Source organism: Nilaparvata lugens, chromosome X (genome assembly GCF_014356525.2).
Source record: "Nilaparvata lugens isolate BPH chromosome X, ASM1435652v1, whole genome shotgun sequence".
Taxonomy (NCBI): Eukaryota; Metazoa; Arthropoda; class Insecta; order Hemiptera; family Delphacidae; genus Nilaparvata; species Nilaparvata lugens.
Genome location: NC_052518.1, coordinates 102,406,679 through 102,426,303, shown reverse-complemented (window position 1 = coordinate 102,426,303; position 19,625 = coordinate 102,406,679). Strand labels below are relative to the sequence as shown.

At 34.0% G+C, this 19,625-nt stretch overlaps 1 protein-coding gene and 1 long non-coding RNA gene across 2 annotated transcripts in view; one reads left to right on the top strand and one right to left on the bottom strand.

Moving 5' to 3' along the window:
• Positions 1-8,866, bottom strand: part of LOC111043779 (leucine-rich repeat-containing protein 40) — a 36,152-nt gene extending 27,286 nt beyond the window's left edge. Inside the window, exons 1-4 of the mRNA XM_022328824.2 lie at positions 8,262-8,866; positions 5,343-5,536; positions 3,582-3,785; positions 2,416-2,539 (exon numbers count right to left, since the gene is read on the bottom strand). Of these exons, the coding sequence (XP_022184516.2) occupies positions 2,416-2,539; positions 3,582-3,785; positions 5,343-5,536; positions 8,262-8,580 (841 nt within the window). The 5' untranslated portion in view covers positions 8,581-8,866. The remainder of the gene's footprint in view (positions 1-2,415; positions 2,540-3,581; positions 3,786-5,342; positions 5,537-8,261) is intronic.
• Positions 8,867-11,637: 2,771 nt separating this feature from the next.
• LOC120354881 overlaps positions 11,638-19,625 on the top strand; it is a 31,842-nt gene continuing 23,854 nt past the window's right edge. The window contains exon 1 of the long non-coding RNA XR_005573274.1: positions 11,638-11,898. This is a non-coding gene — a long non-coding RNA (uncharacterized LOC120354881). The remainder of the gene's footprint in view (positions 11,899-19,625) is intronic.

Genomic DNA, 19,625 nt, shown 5'->3' with positions numbered 1-19,625 from the left:
TCCAAAACGATATAGATGAATTAGGACACACGAGGCCTTTTTTTAGACGAAACGGCACGGCATGACAAGACAAGAAGCTCTCCGATTGGCTGATTCTAGATAGGCTAACACAATCAGCGAATTAGACAGGTTCCTGTCCTGTCGTGCCGACTTGTCTGAAGAAACGCCTTGTGTGTCTCTGCCCTAAGATTACAGCACTCTATTTGTGTGAGTTTAAAGCTAAGAATGAACAATGAAAACACGAGTAAGTACTGGATAAGATGACTATAAGGCCTATTTGCGTACAAATTTGTCGGTGGATAATAAAAACACTATGATAAATTTATTTTTGACAAAAAATTATTCTGAATAAGTGTTGTCAAAGCCACATTGATTAGAATAACAAGAGACCGATTCCGGTTGTTACATTATTATAATCCCAGTTAAAATTGGAAGCAATTTTAATTGGAATAATTAATTTAATATAATTAATGGAAGTGATTTGAATATTCAGTATGGTTGAATATTCACTATTATTGAGGATGTTTTTGCAATAAATTTGTTTTTTATTGTACCAGTATTGTTAAAAAATATGGTTTGTAGGCTATGCAAGTTGAAACTTGAGTGTTAGCTGCAGATTATTATTATAATACGAGAATGAAATTTGTTTATGAGAATTTAAGTTATTAATTTTGCATTAGACCAAAGATAATAGAACTTTGAGATGTTTTCCAGACTCTATCGATTATCACAAAAATAAAATTATAGAAAGAATAAGTAGGTATCTGTAGAAATGATTAATTATTGTTCTTCAATACAATTAACTATAATTTATAAATAAATTTAAAACTATCTACGATTATTGTAAAATAATTCATAATTTCGTGCAATCAGATACATTTATTAATAGTGGCTTTATATTAGCAAATCAACTATTAGATAAACATAGCCTAAGCTTATATAAAAATGCACATTTTTATGAAGTATGAGAAACACATGCTACACTGTTGGAATCTCGCAAAATAATCAAAGTGAAACTTTAGCAGTATGCCATATTTCATAATTAGCAATTTCAGCAAAATTAAACTTAAAAAATGATTTCATAGATATTTTACATGCAGTAAATGCAAAACATACCATTTGGTTTTTACTTTACTGTGGAATTCAAGAAAATCAAACAAATAATGTCCAATCTCGGCTTAGGTGAGGTCTGCTACTAAGGTACAATAACTAATAATAATTTCTAATATGTAGATACAATTTAGGTGAAATATCACAATACAAGAACTAACATAAACAATCACAATCAACAAAAGGAAACTGATAAACAAAATTAAACTCAATTCATAGTGCTCCAAAGTATTTTGGAATCACAAAAGCATTATTTCAATTACAAATCAAGCTTCTAATGCAAAAACTGCATTTTATAATAATTAGTTCTAGTGATTACATTTCTTCCAACACACTATGGTTCTTTCTAGATTTTTCATCATTCTAGCTTTAAGTTTTGTTCAGAGAGATTAATAATTGATTCAGAAGCAGTGTTCACATGGAAATTACTGAGATATTGCAATTATCCAGATGCTAATGAATTAATAATTATTATTTAACGAAAATCCAAATTAAATGCTGTAATTCACCCCGAAGACTTCTGCTACTGCAAATATTGACAACAGGAAAAATTAAATTGATTTTAATTTGGATTTTCGTTTAATAATAATTATTGATTCAGAAGCATTGTTTATGGAAGCTTCAAGAGCCGGAGATTGTCATATTGAATATTAGATCTCGGTTTTACATAATTTAGTTCTCTCAAATATATTGATTGAATAAATAAACAAATGTATCTATGTTCAAATGCATTGAGCATAAGGCTTCAATAACTTGATAACATTGCTACAAGAGTTAATATATTGCACATTAGCGTTTTTATATTGCCAAAGGTCAGATGATTTCAACTAATATTGTGACCTAAGATTTCAAATGAGATGAAACAAGCAAGATATAAAATAAATTTATTCGCTTTGATAGTTTCTTGCCAGTGAGGCCGCTAAGCTATGGACAGATACAATATCATAGTGTGCAATATTAAGCCTTAAACCGCAAATGATGACATTTAAATTAAAAAAAAAACTCTCAATTGAGAATATAGTGCATTGAATTATTATGTTATCACATGACAAGCAATGAAGATATTTTTGGTGAGGAATCTTGATAAAACACAAGCCACAAGCGAAGTAATGCTATGTATTTTTAATTATTGTTGTGGAATTCTTGTGATTAGGAATAGGATGAGATAAAAATAAACTAAAACAAGATATAACAATTTTGTAAGACTTTAACTAATGACTACTTATGTGGAAGATGCAAGAGTGCAATAAAACCACTTTGGTGACGACAGGACGTGACACACATTATTTAGCACAAATAACTGACCACGCAAGTTTTGAATTTCTTCCGGAACGGAGGCAAGATGATTATGAGAAATATTCAGGGTTACTAGGCTGGTTAGATAGCCTAGTGATAGAGGAACAGCTGATAGTTTGTTCCTTGATAAATCCTGTAAATGCATTTCATAGAGAAACATTACGGTCTCTACAAGCCACTGAAACTCGACTGCAGTATAAATACATTCAATGATCACAAGCTATAAATTTGAAGTTGTGTTACACTATAATACACTCAAATCAGGACAGTGCGCTCAAGTTCAACAATTATTATTACTCAAGAATCGAACAACTTGTTTCAAGATATCCACACACCATTTATGAAAAGCATGATTTATAATTTTGCCTTTTCAAGTTTGTTACACAGTTTATTAAATAATATCATAGAGAAACAATAACATAAGTAGATATCCCATGGTTTAGGGCGTTTATGTCGCAACTTTTACTGTTTTGACCGGGTAAGAGTGTATGAACGGCACAATATGAGAGACTACCAGCGTCATGAAGCTTCACAGGAAAGAACTACGTGGACCATCAGCTTAACAGTAAAAGTTGCGACATAAACGCCCTATACCATGGGATACCTACTTATGCTATTGTTTCTCTATGATAATATTGAGTGCGAATTGGTTATTTAATTTGGTTTTTAATCTACATAGATTCAAAATTGGACAAGTGAAAGCAGAAAAAACTAATGATTTCTTTAAGTCATGAAGTATTCTAAAATAAAATACAGAGTGATTGACGATACATACAATATACAATGAATAGGCTAATATAAAATATGTAGGATGAACACACAATGATTGGAAGAATTTAAATAAAATGTGAATTTATACAATGATATAACGAGTATGATTGAGTCATCATAGCAATCGTCATTAGATAAAAATAGCAATTTCAAAATCGAATGTTGTATCTCAAGATTATTAATATGAAGTTGGTAAAACATTATTTATTTGATTACAGCATTTTATTTATGATGATACATTTAAGTAGAGAAGTATGCATCTTTTTAAGATTGTTAAGTTATGAGGAAGATTAATTAATCTGATCGGCTTGTAAGAGATAATCAAAAACGGATATAAAGTCTCAAATAAGTATATATTTGAATCTGATAAGTTTTCTTGAACATGACTATAAGAATATAATTACCAGTTTTTGCAAGGTGACCAGATCTCCCAGGCCTTCATGGATTTCGCAAATTAAGTTTTCGCTCAAATCCAAATGTACGATCTCCTTGAGCTTGAACAATTCCTCTGGGACTGACTTCAAACGATTCATTTTAACTTTCAATGTTTTTAGATGTTGAAGTTGTCCGATTTCTTTGGGGAGTTCTTCAATCTGATTGTTTTCAACCTGCCAGGAATATTGATGTTATCAATGTCAACAATGATGTAATCATGGTATAGAAGATTCAAGATTTATGAACAAATCAAAGTTGTGAATACATTCAGTGTGTTTTGGGGTGAACACTAACGACAGGACAGGTCGAATCATTGCAAATGTTCATCATGCATGTTTTGTCATCAGTGAGAGGCATTGAACGAAAAAAACAGATGTTTGACATCAGCTTATGACATGAAATAAACAACCAATATCAATAAATAAACCAATGGCAAATTACAAATGATAGAAATTATAATGACGAGCATGCGTGAACACATATGTTCAACACACTTGTCCTGTCGTTAGCCGTCACACAAAGGCTCTACTCACACTTACGCGACTCAGGTCGAGAAGAGACTCGACTCTAGTCGAGAACATGTGTTTTCAAATGGTGAGGTCGCGGAGACTAGAATCGACTGGTCTGAGTGTCACCATTTCAAAACACATGCTCTCAACTAGAGTGGAGTCTCTTCTCGACCTGAGTAGCGTAAGTGTGAGTTGAGTCTTTCTGTGTATACCACCACAATATTGAATTTTAATAAATTTAGACATAAAATCATGACACCTCTAAAATGCCCAAATCTTTAGGTAGGAACTTGATTCTGCCCTACTACAGTAGAAGATTAGATATAATAAAGGAGTGACTTATCAAGTAGAAAACGAAATATTTAATTTATTAAAAATAGGGGAAAAACAATTTAAATGATTTATGGTAAGGTCCACTTTATAATGGCAGAGGAAAAAGATAGGAGAACAGTGTTGCCGATTCTGTGCCTTGCCACTGGCTTCTATAGAGGACAGCTGATACCGGTATATTTAATGTTAACTGTTCATCCTTGTTCAATATAATCAACTCTATTTTATTCGTCAGGAAAATATATGTTTCACAGTTTAAAATATACATTTTCATAACTGAGATTCAATATTTTGTTGATTGATTATATTTATAAATTGTTAGAAAACGATCTGACAACGTTTCAGAACTAGAAACGTATAGCGCTATCTGCTTTGTCGAATGATAGACAAGGAAAGTTTATCAAATTCTTCCATTATAACGTGGACTCCACTAAAGAAAAATATAATCTACTTGATGGGGCAGTTGAACCGCATGATTAAAGAGATCTCGCACAGTGGAGGGGTTTTCTAGTGAAGTGAAGATTCACTCCATAATGTCAGCATAGGATTCTATAAGGAATATTTATTTTTTATTTATTTAATCATTCAGTATTAGACAACTTACAGAAAAGTACCACAGGCTAACTTACGCCCAAAACGGTTCCAATTCTAATTTTTACAAAAGTCAAAATGCAGCTAGAGGTTATGTGATTATATTATATTATTGTATTATATATAGAATACCCACAGTTAATCCAACAACTATAGTAGTGTCGATGTAGGAGGTTTCTATGTGTGTTTTTTATACTTGAAAAGCGTAGTTTGACTCTGTAATGTAATTACATTTTAGTGATATTTCAGATCGATTATGTGGGAAAATTTGGAAAGAATAACGATAATAAATATACTCACATTCAATTCTATCAACACCTCTAGAATGCCCAACTCTTTAGGTAGGACTTTGATGCTGTTGTGACTCAAATTGAGATTTTGCAGAGGCTTGAACTCCCACCATTTCAATTCATCATCAGAATTACTAAAATCTACGATCATCTTTTGCTTTTCTGTTTCATCCAACAAATCAACAGACCAAGTCTCCTGGGGAACTGTAAAATGAAAACAAACAATATATTTTATAGAAAAATAATAGTTTTTCGTGGATAAAACATCAGCAGGTTTACACGCGTTCTAGTGAGTTTTTATTTCTCACATACTATTTTTTCTCTTAATTCATTAATATTACCTTGTTATTTTTCTTGCTTGTAATTTTGGTTTTCATGCAGCACTCTTCGACCAACCTACTGTTGTACTAAATTTGAATTGTTTAATTTTTCATGTTTGAGATTTATTGTCGTTCATTATAAGTTACTATTTTAGGCTACATTTCATAATTTAAGAAATGAATTACATTTATTTTCAACAACTTTTAGTTTTCAAAGCCTATTAAGATAAGAATTCTTTCCCCACGCACTGATCAATAGTCTAAGTGAGGTAATATATTTCCTTGATTTGTTTCTTTCGTAACAATTGATAACTTTTTTGTGGCGAAAAAATTGAACTCAATATTATTTATTATTTTCCTCTGGGAATAATATTTAATGCCTTGTTGTTAAGGAGGTCACAATGTAGATTAGTTTAAGCTTTTAAACAATTACAAGTTACAATGTGAAAAAATTAATTTTAAATGTGCCGGGTATAACTTGATTATAACAGAATCATATTGAGACCTTCATTACTGACAATTTGTCAGTTACTTTACTGACATTTTGTCTTACTGACAAATTGTCTGTCAGGCAGTCTAACTGACTGAAAATGTTCATGAAGAATGGATGGGTCACCTTTTGACTCGGGGCATTCGATTATTAAAGATCAACTGATGCTTTGAAAGTCCGGTAACGTCTTACTTTGATTTATATACAGGATTTAATTAGTAGGCTACCTATATGAGTAGTGAAGTATATCAGTTTTAATTGGTTCAATGTTCCTCATTAGATGCTTGATAGATTGATTACCAGTAACATAAACAAGTTTATAGACAGGAAGTATATCTAGCTAAACGGGAGGCCAACAGTCTCCAATCAATCAAGACAGTAATAAATGTAAGGCAGCCTGGAAAATTAACACCAGGTCGGATTTTCTGAAGATGTCACTGCCAGTCCTGATGAGTTTAACCAGTTCCTCATCCAGCAGGTCAAAAGAATAGTCTAGTGTATCCCAGACTAAAGTGAAACAGATGAAGATTTCCAGGTGCCAGCAAATTAAACCAGTCTTCGAAAAATGGGACCCAGTCACAGCTGGTGATATTATACAGGTGATGAAGAGCTTCAAAGTACTAAGGATTATGGTTTCTACTGAGACGTCTGAGGCCATTGATTTCCAGGATGCATCTTGTGGAGGTGTATTTTGCTGTTTCATAGCTCAACTCACACTACATCGGCTCAAACCGTACGACTCCAGTCGACTCCAGGTCTCTCGACCTTACGACTTTTTTGCTCATTGTCACTACTTCAGTTCCATGCTACTCCATTTTCTAACTTAACTTTATTAAAAATATGAGATCTAATTCGTCACTACTTAGCATGTAAAAAATTGTATAATAATTATTATGAATAGCCTATATTGTATTATTTAATTCTTATTATTGTTTTATCTAAAATGATAAAGCATCACTTTCATAAAACATAACCTCACTTTCATTAAAAATGCACGGTACTACGCAACTCAAGTCGAGGCTCGACCAACATGTCGACTTAGTCTCACAGTCACGAGATCGCGGAGACTAGAATCGACTAGTCAGAGTGTCACCATTTGAAAACACATGCTGCGTCGAGAAGAGACTAGAGTCGCAGTCTCTTCTCGACTTGAGTCGCGTAAGTGTGAGTTGAGCCTAACTGTGGACTTAAGTTGTGGGGTCATGCACCAGGTTGTAAAGAAGTAATGCTCCAGCAGAAGAAAGCTCTGAGGATCCTGGATTCTGAGGGCTACTTGGTCCATGGTCCACTGTCGATCCATATTCAGGGAAAGAATCAAGAACTGGTTGATAGAGTCACCATTCTACTCTATGGAGGAATACTTTCAGGCCAACAGAAACAACATCTGAACCTCAAACGACAAATGTGATACTTTCACAGGCAAAGCCATATTAATGAAAGTTGTAAAATACTGTAATCTATTTTTAAATGTTTCGCTCAGTTGAAAACGTGAATAAGTGCTTATTTTGACGTAAATCATTCGTCAACCCCTACGACAAGGACCAAGTCAGGTCCACTACACACAAAGTCAACCCAGACCTCTGGTCATGATGAAGGATGGAAATATAAAGTATGATTCATTATGTTTCTGGATATTTAATGCTCGACAGATCTCTTACCATCTGTACTCCCTGAATGATGAATCTATACAGTGTTTCCTAGGGACATATAACTGATCATCTTGATCTTAAGAGGAATTATTAAGAGGAGTATATTAATAAGTATTGGCTAAATAATTTGTTGGTGACACCAATATGTTTTAAAATGGTTAAATCTTATGTACGGTGAGTACGTAAGATTTGAGCCTGATGAATAGATAAATTGAAGCTTAATGTTGAACTTAACGAATCTTTGAATTTACGAAATCTATCCAACAAGTGTTGGTCATGGATTGAAAACTCTGAATTATCACCTTCAGATTAAGATGCCAGCAGTATGAAAATAATAAAAATAAATTTCTGAGTGTTTAACCACTAGTCAAATGATGATGGAACGGTCCAACTTGGCTGGATATTGAAGTTGAAACTATAATTTAAGCCTAGTTATAACTTGCTTTAAATGGTTTATAGAAGTGCCTTACCTTCAGATAAATTTTGGTTGCTGAGATTCAATGTGCCATCTATACGAACACATTTCTTCAGATTGCGTCCCAGAAGGCTAGCTCGCTTTCTGTCATCGAAGATAGCGCGAGCTTTATCTCTACAAATATTTCTCATTTCCACATTTCGCTTCGTTGTATGAGTCTGTCCACTCATTTTCTTCTGAAGGCTAGATGTTGGTCGATCTGATACACCACATTTGTGTTCATTCAAGTAATTGATACCAGTTTCTGAATCCCTGTGTAATGCATCTTTCTTTGATAGTTTGGAAATTTCGGTAATAGTACAGTGCTCTTCCATTACATTTACTGCACTTTCAAAAGAATAGGCAATTTCAAATTGATATTGTTACAAGAATTGTATGATTGCATATTTAGATATCAAGACAACTGCTCAAAAGTATTCATGAAAGGTACGGTACGTACTGACTAGGTTATAATAGTGAATATAGTTAGAATATGTTAATAAAAATGAAACCTTCCTAGTTCACAGTCAGCACTGACAAGGAAACCTAAAATAAAAATACTTATTGAGAAACAACTGCATTATGTATAATGATTTGTGATTTAACAGCGCAAGACGAAGAAAAGAGTATTTATTATTTATTATCATCTGCTGATCTGTTTATAAAATGAACAGCTGATTGCAGTATAACAAACCTCCAGTCAGTAAACAAAACCACACAAAATTTTCATTAAATTCAGCTTGGCTTTTGATGATTATCCCATATTCCATGGAGAGTAGAAATAATTTTAATTTCTGAAATTATTTCATGTAGTTTCTTATTTTGAAAGTGTTGATGAAAAATCCTCTTTCTGTATTACGACTGAGCCTTGCCAACCTCTAATTTTGGAATATCAATATTTAGTGATTGATCGATTACACGTCAAGATTGTTGATTGAATATTGGAGTATCTGATAGCGTTTACACATGAAGAGAAATATTTTTTTGGAAAACTATTCCCTATAGTGAGGTCCACGTTATAATGACAGTATTTGATCAACTTTGGTTTTGCTATCCTTTTCTATCATTCGACAAAGCCGGTGGTACTCCTTTTCTGAGTCCACAACGATGCCAATTATTTTTTTGCCAGTGTAGAAATATAATTAATTAATGCAGAGAATTGGCGTCGCCATTCTCCTATTTTTATTCACTGCCATTATAACGTGGACCTCACCATAGTGTGAGATTGATGTATCACGTTATAAAGTCATTGGTAATGATAAGGCTACAAACTACAGTTACCAAATATCTATTATCAACGTCTCCTTTAGTGACTGTGATTAAAGTTATTACAGTATATTAACTATATTAACCTAGGCCTATGTAAAGTAATATTGATCATTGATTCTTATTGATAACAATAACTCCTATCATGTATATATTCTATTACTCTCATAATTTTCATAATTGAGATGAAATTATGTTGATGGTTCATTTTATGTCATTATAGAGAACAAACGATTTGACAACAGTGCAAAGGTAAAAGATGATCTAGCTATCTTCTTTTTTCCAATAATAATAATATCGAGTGACCTGGCTGGCTCAGGTCTGGTGTCAGAGTTATCAGGTCGCAACTGATCAATTTCAGGGCCTCTGACATGACCTAACGACTGCTTTTTAGGCAGCCGGGACCGACGGCTTAACGTGTCCATCCGAAACACAGGAGTGGCCCGAGATAAATATCTTGCCCGGGCCGGGATTTTTTTCCAATGAAAGACAAGGATAGCAAACCAATCAGGTGGTGACTAAATAATATGAATCCGACTTCAGAAAAGTCATTCATGGCACTGAAGACTATCGATTTCAAATTACAATTGAAAATTATTCTAACAGAAGTGGAATGTATACTGAGGAGGATTAATCAACTGTGAATCGCTGGCTTGAGGGGACTGTGGGAGAGCTTGGCATCTGAGCTCAGGTGAAAAAAGAAAAAAAAACCTGACGAGACATTTTTAAGTTTGAACATTATAATGTATGTTTTATTTATTAGTTTGTCTGTTGTTATTTTTTGTATTTTATTAGTAACTGAACTGGGCCTGGAAAAAGCAAAGGCTCCTGGGTTCACATTCATAGTTTAAAGGCTGTTCTTGAAAAGCCAGGGTTAGAGTTTCAGGTTAGGTTAGGATGATAATTATCATCATCAAATAAAATGACATTCCTTTCTTTAGCAGTTGCACATAAACGAATATAGTGTTTTAGGCTCAACTCACACTTACGCAACTCAGGTCGAAAAGAGACTCACTCTAGTCGAGAACATTGTGTTTCCAAATGGGCGACGTCGCGGAGACTAGAATCGACTGGTCTGAGTGTCACCATTTGGAAGCGTTAGGCTCAACTCACACTTATGCGACTCAGGTCGAGAAGAGACTCGACTCTAGTCGAGAGCATGTGTTTCCAAATGGTGAAACTCATACCAGTTGATTCTAGTCTCCGCGACGTCACCATTATTTTGAAAGCACTCATGCTCTCGACTAGAGTCGAGTCTCTTCACCTTGGCTGCCAGGATCAGCTCCAGTAGCAGTGATCGGTAACTGTTATCACAAGAACGGTACATCCAAAGAACTGTTTAAATGGAACGGGAAACCCCGTTACCTGCGCATTACGGTGCTGTGTGTGACGGAGAAACACGCCCGGCCAGGCTTGGCCACAGAATAGGTACAGAATGAAATCTGTCAATAAAACGCCTATCTAATCAATGCTTTTTATATGGCACAAATACTATAGTGAGGTCCACGTTATAATGGCAGTGGAGAAAGCTAGGAGAACAACGTTGACGATGCTCTGTCTTGTCAATGCCTCCTATAGACGGTAGCTGATACAGGTTTATTGATGTAATATTAACTGTTCATTCTCGTTTACAATAATCAATTATATTTTATCAAGCAACAAATTATATTTTCCAATTATTTCCTATTGAAATATCATCATCAAGATAAAATATTTTGTTAATTAATAATTAATTCTACATTGTTAAAAGCTGATCTGGCAACAGAGCAAAGCGAGGAAGAGATAGTGCTATCCGCTCTGTTGAATGATAGACAAGGATAGCAATACCATTACTAATCAAACACTGCCATTATAACGTGGACCTCACTATAGACACGTCACGTGACCTTAGGAAGTTTCAATCCTGGTCTTCTGATTGGCTCGCAGCAGTGAACGAGATCAATTGATCCGAATCAGTAAAGAGATCCGAACCTCTCATCAATGTGGAACTTCCTAACAAGATGGCTGATTTTTGCGTTAGGGTACTAGCCACGTTTCCATACTGTATGTATACTGTGGCTTGGCATGCGCCTTTCTGCCTGCACAAAGAATAAGAAAGCTGTCAACTGTCACTGCGCAATGCTTGCTGTTGAATGGGAATCAATAAAATTCTTTGTACTGGGCCCACTTGAGCTTTGCAGTTGAATTTCATTATACTAACTGCGTAATATTTTAAATTTTCAACCGAGGATAAGCCTTTTGGACTTTCAAAACGTCTTTATCGCCTTCCATCCTCTTCTTGGCGGTGTGTGGCCTGGAAATCCTGCACCCAGACCGGGCGGTGAGCAGTGAAGCCCATCCGCCATTCTGCCCGGGTCGGCTTGCTGTCATCTCTGCTCATGATAGGGGTGAGTCTTACAATGCAATTAAAATATTAAAGTAATTAAGAGTGGCCGTGTAGTCGACGAGTGGATTAAATGCTGGCTTTATAATATTCTTATTGTAAATAAATAGGAAGGACCGGGTTCGAATCCCAGCCCGGACAAGAAATTTGCTCGGGTCACTCCCGTGCTTGGATGGTCCCGGCTGCTTGAAAACAATCGTCAATTCATGTCAGAGGCCCTGGAGGTACCTAATTGTATAATGAGGTCCACGTTATAATGGTAGTGGAGAAAGATAGGAGAACAACGTAGCCGATTCTTTGTCTTGCGACTGCCTTCTATGGAGTATAGGTGATACTGGTATATCTGATGTAATATTAACGTTTCATTCTTGTTTAAATAATCAATTATAGGTAGTTCATTCATAAAAAATGTATTGAATCTATATAATTCAGATAAAATATTTTGTTCAATTATATTTCTACATTGTTAAAGAAAGATCTGGCGTTCTGTTTTGTCGAATGATGGACAAGAATAGCAACACAAATGTTAATCAAATTCTGCCATTATAATGTGGACCTCACCAGGCGCAGAACCATGACTCCGATATCTGTTGGGGGGGGGGGTGATTCGGGTTTCGTCCGGGGGACCCCCGGACGTGGAAAGGGGTCCCCAATCGCCCCTCCTCGGATCTGCCCCTGGACCTCACTATATAGGATGTATATCCTGCCAGATGCATAAATTGTATTAAATATATTGTATTTAATATTTTGTATTATTTGTATTAAATATATTTCTAAGCTGCTGTCAAACGTCTGTTTTTGATCGACGCCTTTCACCAATGACACACATCAGGGCAGAATTGTCTTTACTGGATTGCCACACAACAGTGATAGTGTAAATTCAATTCCCTCAAGTTTTAATTGGACTATTCCTATTCAGTTCAGCCGAACGAGTATGAATAATCCCATTAGAGCTCATGGGTTATTTTCACTGTCACTGTTGTGTTGTAATCCAGCTTTATGGGGTAAACTGTACGAGGCTCCCCTTAAGAGGCTATGCATTCTGAAAAAGTCTTTTCTAATATTGGTTGTCATGGCATTTTACTCATATTAAAAATTTAACAATCTTTTGTGGAACCGGGTCTTTGTGTTATAGTACAGTTGGCTACTTGGTGAATTAGAAGGACTTGAAAATATAGCTTAATAATATTAAATTCAAATTCAATTATCAATTACATATGTCCACGGCTCCTTGATAATACCCTAGATGTAGAGTTCTGAGACAAGGAGTTGATTGGTGGATGATTAATAAGATGATTTTTTTATAATATTCAATGGAATAATATTGCATTCTATGTGGGCCCGATCAATATCAATCAATCAATCATTTATTTCTTTCCAAAACATACATGAAAAAGTCAAAAACTAAAAACTAACTTAAAGCTAAAGAGAAATAGTGACTGTATAAAATTCATATTCAAATCAAAATAAAAATTCTGGCAAATCCAATCTCTTATGTTATTAGGACAGTTTTGATACATGGAAATTCAATGAGATCTGAAGGTAATTTATTAATTATTTTTGGTGCTATATAAATAAGCTGCTTACAGATGATTGTCAGATCTGAATCATAACATTTATATTTATTTATATTGTATCTGGTTCGTTGATGTTCATTATTTATTTAAAAAATATATTTTTGTTACTCTGAAAGTATTTGAAGACGTTCAATACATACAGCTGGCGGAGGATTGTTATCACTTTAATTTCATTGAAGGCTTGAATAGAAGGGTATATCATGGGTCTTTTTAGTATTGTTTTTATAATCATTTTTTGTATTACAAATAGAGCTAATAGATGAGAGTTGAATGCTCCCCCCCAAACACAATAGTAGGTTATTTGAACAAAAACCAGATTATATTGGTAGGAAATTTTATAACAAGCTACCTCAAATCTTGAAAAGTAATGATGATTTGAAGATTTTCAAAAAACAAATGAAAAAATATTTAGTTGATAAAGCTTTTTATAGTGTACAAGAATTCCTTTCAAACCTAAACTAGGTTGAACTACTTAGTGTTAGAATTATTATGTAATAACATTACTTGTCTTATACTCCATGACTGGAGTCTTTAGGACGTAATCTAAAAAAAAAAACAAAAAAAAAAAACACTAATCCATATTGCAGTAGGGACTGTACAATTGCAAAGTAAACCATTTTTAACATTGGAATCTGGAGTATGGACCGCAATTTATATAAGTTATAGGATACAAACTTTAATCGCTCACACAAATAATCAATGTGTCTTTTCCATTTAAATCCTTCATCAATAACTATACCTAGGTATTTGATGTGGCTGGTATTTTTCTATTTCAGGGCAGTTACATGCAGCTAAATTATTGTCAAAATTCTCACAATTAATGTGCAGTTTAAGTACACAGTTCGTTTCTTCTCTTCCAGCAATACTCCTTGAAAAAGCAATATACTTTGTTTTTTTAATATTTAAACTAAGGGAGTTGAAATCCAGCCATCTTTTTAGTGTAGAGGCGCCTTTAGAGGCCGTCTCATAGGTCTCTTCCATGTTTCACCCCCATACAACAACACTGTGTCATCTGCGAATGAATATACTTCCTCTCCATTCAACTCTAATCTTAGTACTTCATTCACATATAACAGGAAGAGGATAGGTGATAAGACAGTGCCTTGAAGGAGACCATAGCATGAGAGAGGTATTTCACTTACTGAGTCATCGAGTGATAAAATCTGTGCTCTATTTGACAAGTAGCTCTTGAACAATTTCAAAGGTAATCCTCTTATGCCAACCCACTCTAATTTGTCCAATAACTTATCATGAGACACAGTGTCATAAGCTTTTGCTAGGTCCAGGAAGATAGCTAGGGTTTTCTTTCCTTTGTTCAAACGATCCGAAACCGCGTTTGAGAATTTGATCAGGGCATCATCACTAATGAATGGGCACTTATATCACTAATGAAATTTAACATTAGTATTCTAATAAGTCTAGTATGGGCTGGTTGTATAAGCCTATTGTATTGTAGATATTTTTTAATTTTTATGTTTTAATTGCTTGAATGTATTTTTTAAAGGAAATAAATTTATTTATTATTATTATTATTATTATTATTATTATTATTATTATTATTGTATTTTAATATAAATTTAAAGTGAAAAAACACTCACATTCTTTGGTGTGCTTGACAAATTGGAAACTTGACCTACTGTAATCTTGAAGAATTTAAATCAGGCCTATAAGTATGCTGGGTATATTAAGAATCTATCTACGAAATTTCAACTTAATCAGTCCAGTAGTTCAGACGTGATTATGCGTCATTGGTGAATTAAAGTAATATTAAAATACAATAGTAATAATAATAGTGAAAACAAGATGGACAACCAACAACAGATACAACAGATAGTTTAATTCAATGTTCAAGAAATCATTGACAGTATCTTATCATAAAAATCGACCGTCAATTTTTCTATCCTATTATTAATTTATTTTCTATAGCTCTACAGCCCAGTGTGGGCTTTGGCTTCCTTCACAGAATTCCTCCAAACCTCTGTCTTCAATCAATCAAACTTATCCATTCTGTATAACCCAACCTTAATAAATAATCTCTGATCTTCTCTTCCCATTTCCTTCTGGAGTGAAGTTTTTCTTTGAGCACTACTTTTGACATTCTGTTTCTTTCATACTGTAAATATATCCGAACCATCATAGTCTCTGTGCCTTTATAAAGCATGCTATACTATGGCCTCTTAACTGAGTTTCAAGTTCAGAATTTGATCTCCTCCACTTTCCATCATCTTTAAAATAAATGTAAACTTTTATAAGCACCTTTCGTTCAAATACACTCAAATTATGACTGTCTTTCGTGGTCAATGCCCACGATTCAGAGCCATAGGTAACAACAGGTCTTATAAGGGTTTCATAAATCTGAGTTTTTTTTTACTTATGAACCTTTTCTTTCTCTATTTCTTGAATATATTCTATTCTTCATACTGATACTCATCATATTTTGATTATCAATACAATACCCAGATGACTAAAATGTGATGTTGCTTTCCATGACGAAACACTATATAATAACTCCGTTGTAGTTCTGACACTGTGTTACTTGTAAATATTTGAAAAAATCTGGTGTTGTATACTCACACAACTTTCCTTGCTCATTGATCTATAAGCCACATTAACGAGGATAATTTAGGGAATAACATTATGCCGATTGGCGGCTAAATAATTAAAACTGCGATTATACTATTGTTATTGTGTTCAGAGTACATTTTCCTTTGTTTGAATTATGAAATTTGAGGAGTAAATTTCTCAAGGATGAGGTGGACCCCCTGTTAATTTCTCAGGGAGGAGACTCATGTCAGTTAATAGAGCTGATATATAACTAACTATACAGAGTATGAATTTGAAAAAAATCGGTCAAGTCATTTTTGAGAAAATCGTGATAGAAATTTAACAAAATTCATTCTTCTCAAGAATATTACGGAGCTCCAACAATTTTCCCAGAAATGAGACCCATGTCAGTTAATAGGGCTTATGAATAGCTATCTAGGGTATAAATTTGAAGAAAATCGTTAGAGCCGTTTTCGAGATAACCGTGAAAAACATGGTTTTTTTAGCCATTATCCGCCATTTTGAATTTAATTTTATTGAATTTCTTATTGTCGGATCCTCATGGTATAAGGACCTTAAGTTAAAAATTTCAAGTCAATCGGTTAATTAGGAATGGAGTTATCGTGTTCACAGACACACACACACATACACACACACAGACCAACACCCAAAAATCATGTTTTTGGACTAAGGGGACCTTTAAACTTATAGAAAACATGAAATTAGGGTACCTTAAATTTTTTTGGAAAGCAATACTTTCCTTACCTAGGTAATAGGGCAAGGAAAGTAAAAAACACTTACTTTTGTTGGAGTATTGAGGAATGCATTTCACTTCTGAAGAGGCTGATGAAACTCCTCTTCAAGAGTGAAATGCATTCCTCAAGTCTCCAAGAAAAGTAAGTGTTTTTCAAATATTTACAAGTAACACAATGTCTGAACTATAACAAAGTTAACTAAAATGTATCACCCTGTCCGACAAACTATTATCAATCCTTAGACTCTGTGGAACTCTTCAATATTGACTTGATATCTCAGCATTTTCATGTATTTTCCTGCCTTTCTTTCAAGCAATTCATACGTGTCCTGGAGAAAATATTTTCTTCTGGCAATTACGGCTACATCATTGGCATAAGCAATGATACATTGATAAATGATACATTATAAATACATTATTCATAGTTGATACATTTTATGATAAATGTTGCCTGTTTTGTCAATAACGGCAATTACACTAATGCAACATTGAATAGTAGTGCCGACAATCCATCACCTTGTTTTACACCAGTATTGAATTCAAAGATTCTACATGCCTTTATTATAAGATACCGTCCTTATCAGTTGAATATGGTGTTGAAATATCAAGCGAAAAAATTACAGAAAATTGTGCTCACTGTGACATAAGCAACCATACAACATTTTTTAGTGAAGCTATTTTTATTCATCATCATGTCAGTGTATCTTTACAGCAAACAAATTATAAAAATGTATACGTTAATTTTTGAGGGTATTTTCAGCTGAAAATATGTACTTATGCTACATATTACACTTTACCGGTTGTTTCATGAGTCAGTTTATCGTGTGAGTGTATTTGTTGAAAGAAAATAATAAATTTGATGTACATATATTGTAATAATTCGATTGAAACTGAATTTACGCTATACATATAGTCATCTATTTTACTGTTCATGACGAACTGCTTGTTAATAATTCAATAATAGTCAAATTGACTGTAGTGTCGTTAGAAATACAGTTGAACCTCTGTATAACGAAGTCGGTATCCCGAGAAAAAAAATCGCTGCTGAGAGGTATTCGTTATTGAGAGGTTGTTCTGTCAAGAAAACTGGTATGATCTTATGGATCTTATAATATATCACGGGCGGTAATTAAATGAATATGGTACAAAGAACATAACATCGGGAACGTAGATAGTGACATTTTGTGAAATGTCACACATTTTACAAAATTGAAATTTGAGACAAAAGCAAATGGTGGGAGGATGGGGAAATCCAGCATTCCCGTCCCTTCATTCATAAATGGCGAGTTCTATAATATTATTGAAATGTGTGGCAAAAGCAAGGATAAGAAAGTCCAATCGTTCACCTGCCTGGTCTACGAATGGCAAGTTCTTGGAATTCTACATTTCCAGTAACTTGCATTCAATTTCCGACATGTGTTTCAACCTCTATTGACTGCCTACCACCCTATCTTCTGCCTACCTGAATTTCCATTATTTTGAGTCTATTGACCTTTCTGCTGAATCTAAACAATCCCTTGAAAATGATCGTCTGCTTCCTATACACACTACATTTTGTATTTTGAAGTGAAGAGAAAACTTTGTTGTTGAGAGGTCCGAAATTCGTTAAGTAGAGGTAAATAAGCAGCCAAAACTTTAAAATGTCAAGAGACGAGGTAAAAATTCGTTGTAGGATTTCGTTAAGTGGAGGTTCGCTATAGAGAGGTTCGACTTTAGTTCAAAATCGAACTATATATAGGTTGTAAAATTGAAAGGATTGTTCAAAATGCTTTCAACCAATACAGTGAGGTCCCCATTATACAGCAGTGGAGAAAGACAGGAAAACAGCGTTTTCGACTCTCTCCGTTTCGTTTTCGACTCTCTCCCTTTCGCCTGTCTAGATCAATAAATCACAGACGAGCAACTGAGAAGGGCGCAGGTATTGTTTACTGTAGCATGGTGCCACGTGTCACAGGATTAAAAACCATAGTAACGGACTGTTGCTAGGGACATTCATCTCGAAGAGATCAATAAATCACGGACATCCAACTGGGGATGAAACGCATGCGTTTGCGTTTTCAAAATAAGTTTCCGTGGTAACGGACCAGCTGACGTCAGAGCGGTTTCTGTAGCAACAGTCGCTTGGCAACGAATCATCATCCAACAACCAATCAATAATTCATTCTCATGTAGATAGATGGATGCGTATGTAGAGTACCTCTCGACGGGAAAATTGTATTACAAACTGCCGTTTTTACTGTTATGTTTTTCATAAAACTGTTGTGTGGTAACTGAACTGCGATCTAAACCAAATAATTTATTTAATTAAAGAATTTATTTATTTGTCGTAAACAAAATACGAAAAAGAAATAAAAATATGCTACTGATCTAAACTAAAGCACATACATAAAAATACAGGAACTGCTAATCTATTTCATTGGAAATAATGAAATAATATCCTTATATTTATAACATTAGAGATAATAATTAAAAAATGAAGATTAATTATCATAAGTATTCTATGATTGTTGTTATGCTCCTACGAGTATAGTAGATAAGGCAAAAACACCGGCAAAATGAAGATTCCTTGTGCGCCAGTGTGACTTGAATTTAATTCAATTCAATTTATTTCCACATGAAATTACAAGTTTGGACAAAATACTTCAGTTGCAATAAAATAATGAATGAAAAGGTGAATATTACATTAGGTACTATTTTTTTATTGTAGCAACATTGAAAAGTGGAATGGAATAGCTCCTAGAAGCAGAGATAGTAGTAAAATGAAAGGAAATGAAGATTAGAATAGTTATAAGCAAAATAATAGATATAGTAAGTTAACATAACTTATCCGTGCTGCTTTTGTCACTATTTGTTGGA